Source organism: Pelobates fuscus, chromosome 9 (genome assembly GCF_036172605.1).
Source record: "Pelobates fuscus isolate aPelFus1 chromosome 9, aPelFus1.pri, whole genome shotgun sequence".
NCBI lineage: Eukaryota > Metazoa > Chordata > Amphibia > Anura > Pelobatidae > Pelobates > Pelobates fuscus.
This window is the reverse complement of record NC_086325.1, coordinates 132,799,793-132,815,240: the sequence shown is the minus strand read 5'-3', so window position 1 is coordinate 132,815,240 and position 15,448 is coordinate 132,799,793. Positions and strand designations below refer to the sequence as shown.

The 15,448-nt window shown below is 45.3% G+C and overlaps 1 protein-coding gene across 4 annotated transcripts in view; it reads right to left on the bottom strand.

Annotated features, from left to right (window-relative positions):
- The window catches only part of ASS1 (argininosuccinate synthase 1), an 87,229-nt gene that overhangs the window by 55,216 nt on the left and 16,565 nt on the right, over positions 1–15,448 (bottom strand). For all 4 annotated transcript variants that reach the window (XM_063432441.1, XM_063432443.1, XM_063432444.1 and 1 more), the window contains exons 2-3: positions 761–835; positions 95–207 (exon numbers count right to left, since the gene is read on the bottom strand). In XM_063432441.1, coding sequence (XP_063288511.1) covers positions 95–202 — 108 coding nt within the window. In that variant the 5' untranslated portion in view covers positions 203–207; positions 761–835. The remainder of the gene's footprint in view (positions 1–94; positions 208–760; positions 836–15,448) is intronic.

The following is a 15,448-nucleotide window of genomic DNA, read 5'->3' as shown; positions in this document are numbered from 1 at the left end:
GTGCCAAGGCTGCCAATGAGGGATTACCCTAGGTGTGTCTGTAATAAGAAGGAAGTCAGATTGTGATCAGGTTTAGCCGCAGGAAATAGCTCACCAGATAAGCGATGACATCATATCCCTGCTCCTTCAGCCACACCAATATGCAGGACGTGTCCAAACCGCCGCTGTATGCCAGGACTACAGTGCCTTTTCCCTGTGACATGTTGCCTGTGAAAATCAAGACGGATCACTGTTATCGTGATTCTCATGCAGATGCATGTACCTTTAAATTGTCATTTAAACATCAGCTATATTTAAGAAATGATTCTATTTAATAGTCACACAACACTGTTAATAACCTCTCAAGTCCATGAACAGGGACACGTGTATACAAACAACGGACAGTGGATTTGAGTCTTCTACCAGTTTCTAAAGAGGTAAAATAGGCAACGAGTCATGAGACCCAGCAATGTCAAAAAAGGAGACCAGTCAACAAAATGACAAGTCCTTCCATTTACGCACACACATAAATGCAAACATAAACATACAATATTAAGCCCTGCACTCAAATTCCCACTAATACTGGACGGCAGCAATTACTATAGTACACATCACATACAATAAAAAACAAAACAAAGACAAAAGTTACTTGCGCACTATTCAAATCCCTATGCACATTTAAAAAAACTGGCAAACACACAAAAAACCACACATTCACTCAAACACAGAAAGTCCCCAAAGGCCGTTTGAGTTGACAGAAATTACAACTGATCAATATTACCGATTGGTTCGTTCACGGATTCTTGAGAAACGGATCAATGTGATGGCGGGAAGTTCTCACGGTTCCAGGAGTGGGCTGCGAACAAGAGAAATAGAAAAATAACACACTCTGGATTCTTGTAGATCGAATAGAGATTTGCAGGTGATTGTTTACGGATTGAAAACCAATCAATAGTCTTTATAGGCCATAGATACACACATCAAGGATGATAAACTCACTTGGCCAGAGGTAATTATTGGAAGGGTTAAACACGTGAGGTTGAGCAGATAGCATAGCAATGTTTTAAAAGCTCTGCAATGTATTGACTAGCTGATGATATATATAAATAATAACATAATAATAATGGTCCGAATCCTGAACGTTTAAAAGCAGATGAATGGCACTTGCTTATCCAAATTTCAGTAATTTCAACAAAATTATTATTATCATTAAACTATAGCCAAAAGCCACATTAGGTTAAAAACCAGCTGAATGTGTACATAGGTTTGTTAATTCAGTTATTCACAAACAGCTAACTTGCAATTGGATAGACTTCATATGTTTGATGACATTCTCTGATAAAGGTGGTGATTTTGATATATGAAATTTGCAAGCGGGTAAGACACGTGGAAGGGCTGAGGGAAAGATTAAGACACATGGGCAGCTGGGGTGAATGAGACTCATGGGGAAAAATTAGGAACTGGGGGAGGAGGGGGAAAGAGACTTACAAATGTGGCTATGGAGAGAAAGAGAAACAGAGGGGCTGGGGAGAGGGGAGGGGGCAAGGATCCACAGATGGGCTGTGAAAGGGGCAAAAGAGACAGACCTGGGCTTGGGAGAGACACCTAGAGGGGATGGGGGGACAGAAAGAGACACAGAGGCGCTGGGGAAGGGGCAAAAGAGACATAGACTTTAACTAAACCCATTAGATTTTAGTCAGGTCGACTAAAATCTACTGGAGATTTAGTAGACTAAAACAATTCAGATGACTAACACTTAAATGGCGTTTTAGTCAAAAGACTGACTAAAACTAAATTGGATTTTCCTGTCAAAATTAATAGCCACAGAACAACTACAGCTACAGCTTAATGTATTTGTTTTGGTGAGTATAATCAGTCCCTGCAGGCTTTTTCCGGTAAACACTGCTTTTTCAGAGAATAGGTGCCCCCTAGGCAGTGGCGTACATACCAGGGTCGCAGGGGTCGCGGCTCCGACTGGGCCCGGCCCACCAGGGGGCCCGGCCGCCCCGCGACCCGGTATGTAGCCACTGTGGCCAGCTTCTTCTCCTGGGGGGCCCAGGAGCCGGCCACCTCAGGGCCCCCCAAGGCTGGCCCTGCTGTCACCCCACGGCCGGTCCTGCGGGTGCGCGAGGGAGCACTCTCCCCTGAGTGCTTCCTCTTCAGCTCCCTCGCGCACCGCGTACTGATACCGGAGCCGGAAGAGGATGTCATCTTCGGGCGCCGGCATCCCTACGCAGCGCGCAAGGGAGCTGAAGAGGAAGCACTCAGGGGAGAGTGCTCCCTCGCGCGCCCGCCAGCCTGCCCGCCCAGTGACCGGCCGTCCAGAAGCCCAGCAGCACCACTGGACCCCAGGGAATCCCGTCAGCACTCCAAAAGGTAAGGAGGCTGGGGGGATTAAATAAAAAAAAAAACCATGTGTGAGTGTTAGTGTGAGTGTGTGTGTGTGTTAGTGTGAGTGTGTGTGTGTTAGTGTGAGTGTGTGTGTGTGTTAGTCTGTGTGAGTGTTAGTGTGTGTCTGCTAGTGAGTGTCAGTGAGTGTGTCTGTTGAGTGTGTCTGCTAGTGAGTGTCAGTGAGTGTGTTACTGTGTGTGTCTGTTACTGAGTGTGTGTGTGTGTTAGTTAGTCTGTTTGATGTCTGTTAGTGAGTGTGTGTTTGCCAGTGAGAGTGTATGTCTGTCTGTCGCTGAGTGTGTCTCTGTCAGTAAATGTGTGTGTCTGTTAGCTAGTGTGTATGCGTCTGTTCGTGAGAGTGTGTGTGTCTTCAGCAATTACCTTTCTCCAGCACCGGACTCCCATGGCGCTGGGGATCCCTCCGCCTCTAAGCTCCGAATGCGGATGTTGCGGCACCGGCCCGCGCAGAGTAAGCACGCGGAGGGGGGGGGGGCACGGATCGATTTTCGCAGTGGGGCCCCATGGGTCATGTGTACGCCACTGCCCCTAGGGACACCTCCAGTTACCACTAGAGGCGCTTCCTGCAAGTCTATAAACTGTGCCCGCCTAGTAAGAATTAAAGAGGCATGGTATATTTACCAAAACTGCATCATTCAAATACAGTTTTAGTTTTATACTATCATTTTAATGAATAAAGGTTGTGGTTTTAATGCATCCGTTAATTTTACTTTTAAAAGATAATAATAAAAAGCACATCAGCATCTCCACACTCTGCATGGAGACACTGAACTGTCCCCATAAAGATGTGGTGGTAATACTATCTCTAGCTACAAGCCAACTTTATATGTAGGATACACATGAGTACTTTATATCTATAAAAAGACCACTTTCTCTAGCTGATCTTTTAATAACTTTTATTAGGTTTTCATTTTTTCTTGTTAAATTTATTTTCTTGGTGATGAACATTTTAAAGGGACACTATAGTCACCAAAACAACTAGAGCTTATTGTATTTGTTCTGGTGAGTATAATCATTCCCTGTAGGCTTTTTGCAATAAACACTGTCTTTTCAGACAAATGCAGTGTTGACATTATAGACTAGGGCAAGGATAGGCAACTTTAGGCACTCCAGATGTTTTGGACTACATCTCCCATAATGCTCTTACAGCCATAATACTAGCAAAGCATCAAGGGAATTTTAGTCCATATGGGGTGCTGAAGGTTGCCTCCACTAGCCACTCCTCAGATGGCCATTAGTTGTGCTTCCTGGGTCAGTGCTGCACATAGTGCTGATGTTCAGCATCTCCACCCTCTGCATGCAGACACTGAACTCTCCATATAGAGGTGCAATGATTCAATGCATCTCTATGAAGAGATGCTAATTGGCCAGAGCAGCATTTGGCTCTGCTCCCGCCTCTTTGATCTCAGCCAATCCAATGCTTCCCTCTAGAATAACATTGGATTGGCTGAGATTGCCAGCTTTGATCATTTCAGCAAAGGAGATAGACCTGCAGCGCTGGAATAAAAGGTACGTTTTCTACCATTTTAAGGGGGGCAGGGAGGCTAACATGATTTTTTTAGCACTACAAGGTCAGGAATTCCTGACCCTGTAGTGTTCTATTAAAAAAAAAAAAAAAAAAAAAAAGTTGAATTTTGTCATTTGCTTGTCACCTGTCCGCTGTTCCCCTTAAGGAATAAAACTCTGTTATTTCTAAAGAATCCAGCTAACTGCGTAATATTAAAAATCTTCCTACGCAGTACTTAGGATTAGATAAGGGACATTACGGGGAAACAGAACAGGAAATTACAATGTTGAAATTCCTTGATAAAGTCCTGTTTGGTGCAATGTTCAGAGACACAGAGCAGTCTCACCAGTTATTAGACTGTATAGAGATTCTTCCTTCTCTAGTCGTTTTTTTTTTACCAATTAATTGCCAGGGGAGCAAGAAAAACATTGCTCGCTCTTTGGCACTGGCTAAAGTAACACTTTAAGTCTCAATTTGTTTTTGTCTGTCATAGAGGTAGGAACACACCATCCCTTCTGAATTTGGACTGAGTACATTTATGGCACTACCATAAAATAGTGTGACATATTTGTGCGTTACTAGTCATGCATCTCTGTACCACCTTGTATTTTTTCTTCTTATTTGGGCAGTGAAGTGTTCCTTTAAAGGGACAGTGTAGGCACCCAGATCACTTCAGCTCATTAAAGTGGTCTGGGTGCCAACTCCCATCACCCTTAACCCTGCAAGTGTAATATTGGCAGTTTTTATAAACTGCAATAATTACCTTGCAGGGTTAAGTCCTCCTCTAGTGGCTGTCTACCAGACAGCCACTAGAGGGACTTCCGGATTTTTAGAAGACTTTTGGTTGTCTGCAATTGCAATTGCGCTGCTGCAATCCCTACAGGAAAGCATTGAATAATGCTTTACTATGGGAAGGTCTAATGCGCGCCTGGCCATTGCTGTGCAATAGGTCTCCCCCGCTGGCGGACGTTGGCGTGGGTGGAGCGTGGGCGAAGCCTGACCCAGCGCCAAGGTGCTGGATTCAGGTAAGTGTCTGAAGGGGTTTTAGCCCCTTCAGCAACGTGGGATGGGGGGCACTCCAGGATTCTCTAGTGCCAGGAAAACGGGTTTGTTTTCCTGGCACTAGAGAATCCCTTTAAGCTCAAAAGGGCACCTTATAACTGCTGAAAACAGGCACCCCCTGGTGGATAGGTGCCTGCAGGCAGAAACCTACTCTAGCCAGGAAATCTAGCCATGGGTATGAAAACATGCAACAAAAGTAAAGTTGTGAGAGAAAAAAAGGAAAATTGTATACACAATTAGTTTGCATAGGTAGTACATGGAAAGCTGTGGGGTCCACTGAACCTGTAGAGTCTACAAAACGTAGAACTGAGGAAAAAGCTGAGGGTTCTGGTGAACTTTTTCCAGGGTTTTATAATCTCCCACTCACCAACCTCTTTATGTCTTATTTTGCTGGCCCTGTCACAGTTTCGAGGGTTGTATCCTCTTCGGTACATTCTCACAAGGACAACACAATGCGACCACCAGTTAGGAGGTTTCATTGTAGCAGAAGGCGTTTGAGAACTATGGAATCATAATCCATAATTAATACTAATTTTAAAAAAATGGAAACCGTTATTTTAGTTTTCTTTCTCCCAGACAGTGTTTATTAGAAGCTGAGCTAATAATTTATTCCTCGATAGTCTGCAACGTGCTGTATCTCTGATTGCTGTAGTGAAACTCTTGGTCACCTTGAAACAGTAATAAATTTCAGGTCATTTATTGCTCTTTGAAGATTCGAAGCACAAATATAATCGTTAGCACTTTTACTGCTGGAATGCATCACTCGCTGTCACAGGACAAGAGGCAACGTTCCAAAACAGAAACACTATGAAATAATGACATCGCTGGTTGTAAGCATCAATATCCCTTTAAAAGCTTAATTATCAAGAGATGATATAATTGTATAGGCTGTAGTATCAATTGTTTACACAGTGTGGTTTATCTATTTCTTTGTTGAATTTACATTCACATTTCCACTGTGGCTCTCTTACTGGAGATTGCATTATGAAAATCATTAAAAACAAAATATTGCTGGGAAAGAAACTGATTTTGAAAAAGGTTTTAGTAACTATTTACCTTAATTTGACAACAAAACTCTTTTCTCAGGAGGGTCTGGCACAGTACTCTTATTACTCCCAAATCATCAATGACAAACTGGATACACAGAGACCCTATCTGTAGAATGAAGGGAGTTATCAGCCTATATTTTTACTAGTTACTTAAAGGAACAGTTTCAGCACCATAACAACTTCATCTGAATTAATGTTATATGGTGCCAGGAGGCCCCTGGTTCACTCTTATATTAAGGGGTTAAACCGTTCTCACATAGATTAACTTCAAAGTTGCCTCCATCACCGATACTGTTTCTGAAATTTCAGTTTCAGGAAAAATGCAGAGTGTTGCCGGGCAGGGGAGCTGCTGATTGGCAGAGAGCGGTTACCTGTCAGCCAATCAGTGACTTCACATTCATAAAACTGGCTATGAAATGTAAGTCTCTTTCAAAACCAGTGTTGTAAATGGGAAGTCACTGATTAGCTGGGAGCGTCAGTGACGTTGTTTTGGTGCCTAGAGTGCCCCTTGAAAGGAACACCCCAAGCACCATAACCACCACAGCTCACTTCCTTCCTGGTGTCCGCAGGCTGCTTCTCAGTTACCAGGAGAGATGGAAGCTCCTGCTTAGGAGTCTGTTAGCTCCTTCAAGCTAAGCCCTGCAGGGTAGAGGTAGCTCACTGGCTGAGCATTTTAGTCAGGTTTAACTCTGAAGTAGTGGAGACGAGGAGCAGTGCATGGCTGACCGAGGTCAGAAGTGAAACCATTCTAAAACAGTGTGACTATGTTCCATTTGGAGATAGGGAGAGGGCAGGTCACTCATGGCACGATAACGACTACAGGAAGTTTTAGTGGTTATGATTCTTGGCATCTTCCTTTTTCCTTTAAGTGTGCAATTAAAGAGAGCTCTGACATTATTTTCCACATGAGAGAGCAGCTTGTACAATCCCTTGTCTAATGTAAGCACATATTATTCTCATGTGTCCCAAAACGGCATTGCACTGGTTTTGATAACAAAATCATTATCCTTCTGGATAATTCACTTTAATTATATAAACTTATTAATGCCAAAACGGGAACGTTATTCAAGAGACACAATGATGTTACTACAGGGGTAGGCAACCTTTTAGCAGTACTGTGCCAAATGGAGATTTTGAAGTCCATTGGAGTGCTGGTACTATTTTTGTTAAATTGAGTGTGTATGTTGCCGTATTCTGCTTGTGTTATTTGTGGGTGCTGCAGTTGCTCTGTAGCATTGTATTTGTACCTATGTGGGCTGTTACATTGTATAGAATTCATTCATGAGTAGTTTGTGACATTATGTATGATACCTATGAATGTGGGCTATGTATAGGGGCTGCTTGTGGAATTGTGTGTGGATGAAATGTCACATTGTGCGTTTGGTTTGGGTATATGTGTGTTTGTCCGTGTATGTGGACAGTCCATAGTATTGTGTTTGTGGGGACTGTTTCTATTATTTGTATAAGTGAGAGGCTTATTAGCTAGCAAGATACAGGTGAAGGGCAGGAGCTGCAATAGCTGCTGCAGGTTGCTCTACTCCAGTGCGGGGTTTTGTTCACCAGTAGAGATGTCCCGAACAGTTCGCCGGGAACTGTTAGCCGGCGAACATAGCTTGTTCGGGTTCTCCGCAGCAGGCGAACATATGCGATGTTCGGTCCGCCCCCTATTCGTCATCATTGAGTAAACTTTGACCCTGTACCTCACAGTCAGCAGACACATTCCAGACAATCAGCAGCAGACCCTCCCTCCCAGACCCTCCCACCTCCATGACGAATAGGGGGCGGACCGAACATCGCATATGTTCGCCCGCCGCGGCGACCACGAACAAGCTATGTTCGCCGGCGAATAGTTCCCGGCGAACTGTTCGGGACATCTCTATTCACCAGTGCTGGCATATAGTGATCTGAGATCACTTCCTTTAAATGCTGCAATGCATAAATTGAAGATTGTCCTTTACCGCCTGCAGTCACCACCCGGTTTACACACGTGCCGTAGGTTGCTGACCCCTGTGTTACTGCATTAAAAAGAATTATGGGGGACCAAGAAACCAAAAGGACGCATCTCAGTGGAGCTCCACAAAGGCCTCACCATATTAGGCAAGAATGAGCCGAGAAAAATTAAACCTAAAAATAAGAAAAACCAGAAGCCGGAGGCGTCTAAGCTGCCCGATATCAGGCAATCCTTTGAGAGAACCGCGACGTTGTTGCAACCTAAGATGGCGCCCGAGCCTCGATACAGCCCAACGATCTCGGAAGACCCCTACGCAGAGAGGGAATCCCCTGCCTCGCTGGACCTGGGCAGGGCAACATCAGCCTCAGAATCAGAAGATGACTCTTCTCCCTCCACAAAAGGAGATATAAAACGACAACTTGCGGCCATGCAGCGGACATGGAAGGCTGACATACAGCAGACCCAGACCGAAATTGGCAACATCCGCAGGAGAGTACAGGAGGTAGAGGAGAGGGCCAGCTGGAAGGACTCACAAATCAGGTCCAACAGCTGCAGAAAACGGTGCTCAGCTTGGAATCCAGACATCGCCGGCGAAACATCCGTCTGAGAGAAGTGCCAGAGGAGGTAGGGGACGAGGCCCTACTCCCAACTGTGAAGAGGCTGATAGCCTCCATGGGCATTACAGACAACCCAGAAACCCCCCACATAAGAGCAACCTTCCGAATACGGAAATCAACGACAGCCCCAGAGACAGCACCTAGGGATGTCATCGCAGTGACCAGAGACAAACACACGCAGCATGATAATGAAATGCTCCAGAGAGATGGGCACAGTGCGGTTTGAGGGGCACTCAGTTGAGATCTACAGCGACCTACCCTTCCAAGTCCTTGTGGAAAAGAAAAAACTGACACAGGTAGCCAAACGGCTACGAGACAATGCTATCAAATACCGCTGGGACACGGGGGGCTCGTTGGTGGTACCCCGGGGGAAGGACACCCTAACCCTTTCCTCCACCAAAGACCCCCAGACACTTCTCCAAACCCTTGGGCTGCTAGCTAAGCACCAGGAAGCAACAGAACCCATGGAGTTACAGCCGACAGCACACGAGAGCCCAGAGGAGCACCCACAATCTGACAAGGGATGGATTGTGAAAAAGATCCACAGGATATCTAACAGACCGTGAACCCACAAGAGACTGTGACCCTTCAACCACAGCCCTCCTGGCGCCTACACGAACTCCGCCCATATTACCTAAAGTGGGGCATATTGTACTCTAAGCCATTTTCTTTCCAAATGTTTCCTACGATATATCTATAAGACATACAGTGTGAAATGTGTTATTGCATGACACAATGTTTACTTACCTCACTCATACTCTGACAAAGATGTTTAAAGAAAAAAATATTTCAATAAAATTCAAATTGAAAAAAAAGAATTATGGGTAGATATATGAGCTTTTTTGCTGGCAAGAATTATGGGAGTTACAATCCACAGCATGTTAAAGGGAGGTATCCCCAAGACACCCTTAACCCTAAGCCACCTAAATGCCAAATACCCCTAACCCCTAAAACATCTAGCATTGTGTTATAAACAGCACCGTTGTTATGATGTAGAGCTGGTGCATTTTGACGAAAACATATCTCAGACTTATAAACTCTCCAATTGAATGTCATGACTTAAAATGTATTAATTGAAGGCTCAGTGACACAGCAGAGTGGGAAACAAAGCAAAATTTGTGGTACCCTGTGTAGTATACAGATCTCCACAATTTCAAAGCTCACAGAATGTAACAGCTTTTAAAGAAACATTTTTTACAACCCTACATAGGCAAAATTAATGGGAGTTTAGTTACAATATATGATCACACAAAGCATAAGCCTGCCACAACACCAATGTACCCCATTTTAGGCAGGTTCTATTCTAGAACCTAATGCCCAGAGCCGGGGCTCCCATCAGAAATTTTGAGGCCCCTAACAAAGCTCAAGGTCTTGGCCCTCAGGGCCCGCCCCAAAGTCCGCCCACAAGGATGCAGGACTGAATGTGGTGTGTGTGCATAGTGGATGTAGAATTAGAATGTGTGTAATGGATGCAGAATGCGTGTAATATCAGTGCAGTGTATAGTGGATGCAGATTTCGCATTTGTGTAATGGGTGTAGTGTTTGTATGTATTAAATGCAGTGTCTGCAGCGGATGTAGTGTGTGTATAGTGAATACAGAGTGTGTTTGTGTAGTGGGATGTAGTGTGTGTTGTACTGTGATGTAATTCCAGTAAAATACAAGTTTAGCAGGCTAAGATTGCCACAAGGCATATGTATGTATATGTGTTTGTAGTATCAGTTGGTTAATTACACGTAGCTAAGATACTGTCATCACTGTACTGACCAGGTGCAGGAATGTAAGAACTGGAATTACGCGTCCCTCTCCTTTGTATCAGATGAGCCACGTGGTTAGACCGGATGGATGAGTTTAGACTCTATTCATTAAATAGGTTAAGGGTATGTGTGGGTGTAGTTAATTGTGGGAGGAGCTACAGTGCTATATAAGGAATGTACTCTATGTATTCAGTACTCAGACTTTGCTGTATTTTGGTGACGCTAGTCCCTCTGAGTCCCGATCGGTGATCCAATAAAGAATCTCTTCCTTCCTGAAGAAACCTGTGTCCATCTCTCTGTGCTTGGCTTCCGTCAGTTTCTCCGGTATCATTTGGTGCATTGGCCGGGAAGCTCATCGTTCAACGGTAGCTGAGAGGCAGAGGCGTGAGACGGTCTATCTTTGCCCACGTTCTCTACGGCTGCACCCCTGAACTTCTGCGTGGACCTCCCTTCGTCTCGGCGCCACTGGTCTGTTGTCCAGGAGATCATCGGCCTCTACGTGAGAAGTGCTGGGGTGTCCCCGTCGATGAGTGTGAACTCAGGTTCAGGAACGAGGAGGTAAGATAACTGCTGTTTTAGACGGCAGGACCCGCTAGGGGTATACCGATTGTGCGGTAGGCCCAAAGGGGTTTTTGAATCTGTATCTGCCCCCTCTGTCGGAGGGAAGGAGCGAAGGCGCACCGCTCGATCGAACGCTCTTTAGTCAGACCGTTTGATTTGGTTAGTCAGGCGGGGTCCAGGTGTAAGATAGCCCTAGCCGGACACCGGTGTCTTGTCTAGACTAGCGTTCTAGGGTGTATATTACGTTCGCTAGGTCGGAGGGACCGGGAGACTAAGCGGCGCCTGTGTAAATTCGGTTCGCTAGTTCTCATCCTATCTGGGCTAAGTGGGAAGGCGTGTAAATTTGGAACCCACTAGACTTTTGATAGTACGACTAAGAGGCGCCTGTGTAAATTCGGATCTCTAGCTCGTTGTATAGTGCGACTAAGAGGCGCCTGTGTAAATTCGGTTCTCTAGCTCGCTATGTATATGTGGTGATTGGGCAGTGTGGCTAACCAAAACGGGTGTATATAGTTTTAGGTAGTCCATTCAAGGTACTGGCCAATAGTTTAGTTGGGAATTGTAAATGTGTTAACGATTGTTTAGTAAAGTGTATATCTTGTTAGATAGCGCGAGCTCAGCCGTCTAGCGAGAGTGTTAATAGTGTGTTGCTGTATTATAGTGCACGGTACCATAACCCTGTATATTTACTGACATTGTATAATAAGTACTAATCATTGTCGTCCATTGCATGTTTAACACCATAACCACTAATAATTGTATTGTGACCTTAACTTGTGCTTTGACCTATGCTAACCGTACTGTAACCGCTATTTGTAAAAGACGATGTTACTGGGGTGTGTTATAGACGGGTAATTCGTATATAGAGAATTATAGCGTGAGTGACTGTGTAGTTACGCCAAAGGGCATAATATTGATTATATAGTGACTGGTGTAACAGCTGTGTGTGTATGGGAATTCCCTGAGTGTTTATTGTTATTGTGTACGTTTCACTTGGTAACCATACCACGTGGTGCTGTTGCCAGAGGAAACGGGTGTGACTGTTGAATAGTACGCGTGTATAGTAATCGTTGTCGACGACGTTCCACTGTTAAATATGGGTGCGTCGCAGTCAACGATTCCGGATCCCTTAGGATGTATGGTTAAGAATTTTAAAAAGGGATTCAAAGTTTGTGATTTTGGGGTTAAGATGTCCCCTGTACGTTTGGTCACTTTGTGCACTAGGGAGTGGCCTACTTTGGTTGCGGCATGGCCGCCACGTGGCAGTTTGGATCCAACTCTGGTACAGCGCTTACACGTGGCTGTATCAGGTAGGCCTGAACTTTACGGCCAGTTTCCTTATATTGATTGTTGGAGACAGGCCGTAAATGACTCGCCAAAATGGCTCCGGACATGCCACGAGGAACAGTGTCGCCTCATGGTAGCTAGGACTTGTTCGTCCACTAGGGCTGGTGTTAGGCCCATTTTGGACACGCCCCCTGAGTCCGAGATCCCTTTGCCGCCCCCTTACTTTCCGGTAAGAGGAAGTGACGCAAATACAGGAAGTCCTGTAACCCTTCCCTCATTACCCTCATCCACTTCCGCTTCCTCCTCCAGTACAGGATCCACCCCCCCTCGTACTAAATCTCCCCTTCCGGAACCAGAACCCACCCCCATTAGAAACGAATATCCTGATTTGGCGCCACTTCAGACTTCCGGTCAAGCTTCATCTAGCTCGGCCCGAAGTGTTCTATTCACTACCTTTTCCCAAAACCAACCTCCCACATCCCCATACCCTATATCTCCTCGACCGGAACCCATGACTGACGCTTCCCTACGTAGCCCCATCCAAACCCGACAGTTGACTGGTGCCCAACAATTAAAGCACTATCAGATGCCTCTTCGCTTAAATCCCGGGTCAGCTTATATCGATGCCGCAGGTCAAATGGCACACGCTGACCCTGTCTTCGTATATGTCCCTTTCACCACTACCGACCTTTTAAACTGGAAGACCCATAATTCCTCGTATACTGAGAAACCACAAGCCATGACTGATCTGTTCACCTCAATAGTACAGACACATAATCCGACATGGGCTGATTGCCAGCAGTTATTAATGACTTTATTTAACAATGAGGAAAGGACAAGAATAAATCAAGCAGCCATTAAAGCATTAGAGGATAGAGCCCGTGCTTTGAACCAAGCTAATCCAGCAGCATGGGCCGCAACACATTATCCCAACACTGATCCCGATTGGAACGTAAATGGTGCTGATATGGTTCAACTCAGAGCCTATAGAGACGCTATAATTGCTGGCATGAAAGCCGGAGGAAAGAAAGCCATTAACATGTCGAAGACAGTTGAGGTGATCCAGAAAAGCGATGAAGCGCCCAGTGTCTTTTATGACCGATTATTGGAGGCGTACCGCTTGTACACCCCCTTTAATCCGGAAGACGCAGACAATTCCCGAATGGTTAACTCCGCCTTTGTCAGCCAAGCTTACGGAGATATTAAGCGCAAGCTACAAAAGTTAGAAGGGTTTGCAGGTATGTCAATCTCCCAACTAATGGAGGTAGCTAATAAGGTCTATATGAATAGGGAAACAGAAAGCAAGAAAGAGGAGGAGCGCAAGATGCGTAAAAAGGCTGATATGCTAGCGGTAGCGATCGCAGGCGTAGATAAACGGGGCCCAGATAGAGGCAATAATAGATGGAGTAGGGAGCCTTTGAGTAGGGATCAGTGTGCGTATTGCAAGGAAGAAGGGCATTGGAGGAACGAATGTCCGCAAAGAGAGCAATACGAGAGAGACCAACCCAGGGCAGGCTACGGAAACTTTAGAGGCAGAGCGAGAGGTAGAGGAGGTCCCGGAGGGAGTAATGGTTATAGAGGGAGTAATGGGAACAGAGGAAGTGTTAGGGAAGACAGGTATATTCCAGCAGCGCAAAGGTCTCGCGATAGAGAAGGTAGGGACTTTGTAGGATTGGCTGACACGGTCATGGAGGACTATTGATACCGACCGGGCTCCATCCCCCTTGGTCGAGCGGAGCCTATGGTCGATGTATCAATAGGGGGGAAAAGGAGTGCGTTCATGATCGACACTGGTGCTGAACATTCAGTGGTGACTAATCTAGTTGCTCCTCCATCTGGAAGGACTATTACTGTGATAGGAGCAACTGGAAGAAGTGCTGAAAGACCGGTTCTTAAAAGTCGACTCTGTACATTGGGAGGCCACGTAGTAAAACACCAATTCCTTTATATGCCTGAATGTCCAGTCCAATTGCTGGGACGTGATATGCTATCCAAATTACAAGCGCAGATTACGTTCCTACCAGATGGAACAACATCTTTAAAGTTTAATGGACCTTCAGGTATTATGACTTTATCCGTACCAAAGGAAGAAGAGTGGCGACTTTATACAGTGTTGACTAGCCAAAACCCTAGGAGTGATGAGACATTGTTTAACATACCAGGAGTTCGGGCAGAGAACAACCCACCAGGACTGGCCCGCAATATTCCACCAATAAAAATTGAACTGAAACATGGGGTTTATCCAGTGAGCCTAAGACAATATCACATTCCGCAGAAGGCTAAGAAGAACATCCAATCCTATCTGGATAAGTTCATACGGTATGGTATCCTAAAATTCTGTACTTCCCCCTGGAACACCCCATTGCTGCCTGTTCAAAAGCCCGGCACAGATGAGTATCGACCTGTGCAGGACTTAAGAGCAGTCAATGATGCGGTTGTTAGCATACATCCAGTTGTACCCAATCCATATAACCTGCTTGCTTTAATTCCGGGCGGGGCTACTTACTTCACAGTCTTAGATCTCAAAGATGCCTTCTTTTGCCTCCGAATTGCCGCAGAAAGTCAATGTATTTTCGCTTCCCAATGGGAGAACGCTGTAACGGGCTCAAAACGCCAAATGACTTGGACAAGACTGCCCCAAGGGTTTAAAAATTCACCTACCCTATTTGGTTCAGCCCTAAGTCAAGATCTATTGGATTTCGAGTCCATCCCAGGAGAGTGTGTATTGTTACAATATGTAGATGACTTGTTGATAGCAGCAGTTACAAAAGAAATCTGTCAGCAAGCAACGCACGATCTACTACACATTCTCTGGAAGGCAGGATACAAGGTGTCTAGAAAGAAGGCTCAGTTGTGTTTGCCAACTGTCAAGTATCTAGGATTCCATATCTCTGAAGGTCAAAGAATTATGGGGCCAGAGAGAAAAGAAGCTGTCTGCCAAATACCAATACCCAAGAATAGAAGACAAGTGCGAGAATTCTTGGGGGCAGCAGGCTTCTGTAGGATATGGATTCCCAGCTATGCGATACTAGCAAAACCTCTGTACGCAGCTATCAAAAGGTACAGAGCACGACCCCTTCTTATGGACCCAAGAACAGCAAACGGCATTTGAAGATGTGAAGAAGGCTTTGATGAGTGCCCCAGCATTAGGTCTACCTGATCACACACGACCATTCTACTTATATGTACACGAGCAAAGAAGAATGGCTGTGGGAGTATTGACACAGTACTTGGGATCATGGCAAAGACCTGTTGCCTACATGTCTAAGCA